Source organism: Henckelia pumila, chromosome 2 (genome assembly GCF_033568475.1).
Source record: "Henckelia pumila isolate YLH828 chromosome 2, ASM3356847v2, whole genome shotgun sequence".
Lineage (NCBI taxonomy): Eukaryota > Viridiplantae > Streptophyta > Magnoliopsida > Lamiales > Gesneriaceae > Henckelia > Henckelia pumila.
In genome coordinates, this window is record NC_133121.1 from 64,470,791 (window position 1) to 64,473,362 (window position 2,572).

A 2,572-nucleotide genomic window follows, 5' to 3' on the forward strand; every position below is an offset into this window, starting at 1 on the left:
CTAACCAGCTAACCTCACATCATCAACAACCGGACCACATAAAGAACCCGAATGGTCGCTCTTAGTGTGATAAAACGAGCTCAAAAACCTAACTCTAGTCCGGGGTGATGTAGCCTTAAACCTAATTTGTGCACGTTTGAATCCGCCGGTGCCCTTGGACTCGTAAGGAACTTGAACAACTACTGCTCCCACACTTGCTTCGACCATCATCGAGCCTTGGCAAAAGTTTTTGGCATCACCCACTAAGAATGTGAGCACGTAAGTTTTTCCCGGTATGGTTCTCACGGTTTGTGACACCGCACTTTCTCTTCCCGCCACCAACTCGACCGCTCGTTTTCCTTCTGGCACTCCGAAATGGTCGGAGTCTATGTATTTCACGGCTTTAAGCGATTCGATCGACCATCCAAGCAATGGGGAGTGGTCATCCTCAATGTTAGGGGGGATAAGCACACCCCAAGACGCATTCGGAAAAATATATGGACCTTGTTCGAAATTTCCATTCTTCAATATATTTCCTGAATCATATCATGTATTGTCGCCTGCATTAATAGCTAAACTCTATCTGGGTGGGTGTAACAATTCACACACGCGAAAATTCATGTGCACGAATAATTTGTGTTACATCTACATATAAATCAATTTTTTTTATATATTTTTAAATTAAAAAAGAAAAGTTGAGAAATGATAGTTATAACTAGTAAATATTAATTTATTGAAATATATATAAAAGAATAAACATTGTTTTCTATATATTAAAATGACCAAGGTGATGATTTCAAGATATTCATGTATTATTACATGATGATGATAATATAGATAACCTCGGAATAGCCAAATTGGGTCAATGATTTGGTCAAATCTCTGAATTTTAAATATGATTTTTTATAAAAAAAAAATATATATAGACATGTTCCCAAGCTTTTTGTATCACATGTCTGAGTAAGTCTTTTATAAGACGGTCTTATGAATCTATATGTTAGACAGATTGTTTCGATTCATATTTGAAGTGAAGACAATACTTTTAACATAAAAAGTTATATTTTTTCATGAGTGAGTGAGTTGGGTCAGATAAGATATTAATCTCACAAAATTGTTCCATGACACGATCTCATAAAGTTATTTGTGCACGTGTTTTTAGTAAAAAAAAAAAAAGAAAAAAAAATTCATCAAGGTCATTGATCTAGTAATCAAAGAGATGATTCACTCACCTCTTTGCCTTTTAGGGGTATACAAAGCCAGGAGTGCAACCGAGTCGATAAGTGGGCCGCAAGCCGGATCTTTCTCGGATCCCGGGTTATGGATCATTATTTGGATCTCATCGGACTGGGCCAAGAATCCCCAAGAATATGAATCCCAACCATCACTGCTATAAACTGTTTGGATGGGCAAGATGCCCCAATCTTTGGGCTCTGTATTGGGCCAAGCGGATACATTTAATTTCTCGTCTTGTGCACAAGTCCTGCCTGCACTAAAAGAAATGGAGTAAAACATTCCCTTTGTGACCTTAACCTTAGTCTTGATGGACGCTTCATCACCGAGTCGCACGGCCGAGGTTCCCTCGGGAACGATCAACAACATGTCGCCTTGTTTGTGGCCGGATTTTATGTATTCGACGTAGCCGGAGATTTCCCAAAATGGTATAGCATGAGGGTTTATTATCTTGGTTCCCTTCATTTCGGAGGGTTTTGGCCCATATTCAAAATTTCCATTTGGCAAAGGTCCTGTTTTAAATAAAAATAAAATAAAGTTATATATATAATAGTATTATTATTGTTTGAGAGTAACGTGCTAGCATCATGCAATCACGTGTTATGTTCAATATTTCACACAAACACACGCAAACATGAGATTGCAAAAGCCACGAGTTTAACGGGTCGGAATTAAAATTTTACAGAGAAATTATATTTATTGAATATATTTAATGTAAATCCGTACATGAGAGGATTGATCCGACCTATATTTACAATGAAAAATAATATTTTTGGTAAAAAAATCAATATTTTTTCGTAGATCGAATCGAATAAGAGATTCGTTTCACAAAATAAAACAGCAAGAGCATCTCATAGAAGTTTTTCTGATGTTTATTTGGTTAAAATTTCCAGATATTAAATAATATGTTTTTCAGGAAAAAAAATAAAATATAATGTTTATTGAGTTGGTTATATATATGTATGATACTTTAAAATTTAGTATATCGTATTAACATTTAATATAAGAATAGAGCATTTTAATTTGAGCAACACGAAAAGCTAAAATTAAAAGTAGCAATAATTTTGAGAGATTCATAAAGGCTTGAAACTTAAAGTAAGCTTGAAACAGGAAAAAAAATCCCCACAAAAAAAATTGTGTGAGTGCGTTCTCCTTTTACTTTCTGCTTCAAAATGCTGTAATTTGGTATTTTAAGGGCCATCAAACTAATTAACTTTGAAAATAAAGTTGGGTGAATTTCGAGAGCGTACCGTCTGTAAAAGATAATGCAATATTAAAGTTGGCTAAAAGAATCAGAATCATTGACACTATGCAGATAATCTTCATCTTGTGTGTCTGTGTGTTATTACAATTTTCAGTGTGT

At 35.0% G+C, this 2,572-nt stretch overlaps 1 protein-coding gene across 1 annotated transcript; it reads right to left on the reverse strand.

Moving 5' to 3' along the window:
- LOC140877694 (BIIDXI-like protein At5g11420) lies at positions 1-2,572 on the reverse strand. The gene is made up of 3 exons (XM_073281249.1): positions 2,460-2,572; positions 1,209-1,721; positions 1-515 (listed from the first exon to the last, which is right to left on the reverse strand). The coding sequence occupies exons 1-3, from the start codon at positions 2,533-2,535 to the stop codon at positions 1-3; spliced, it is 1,104 nt and encodes a 367-aa protein (XP_073137350.1). The 5' UTR covers positions 2,536-2,572.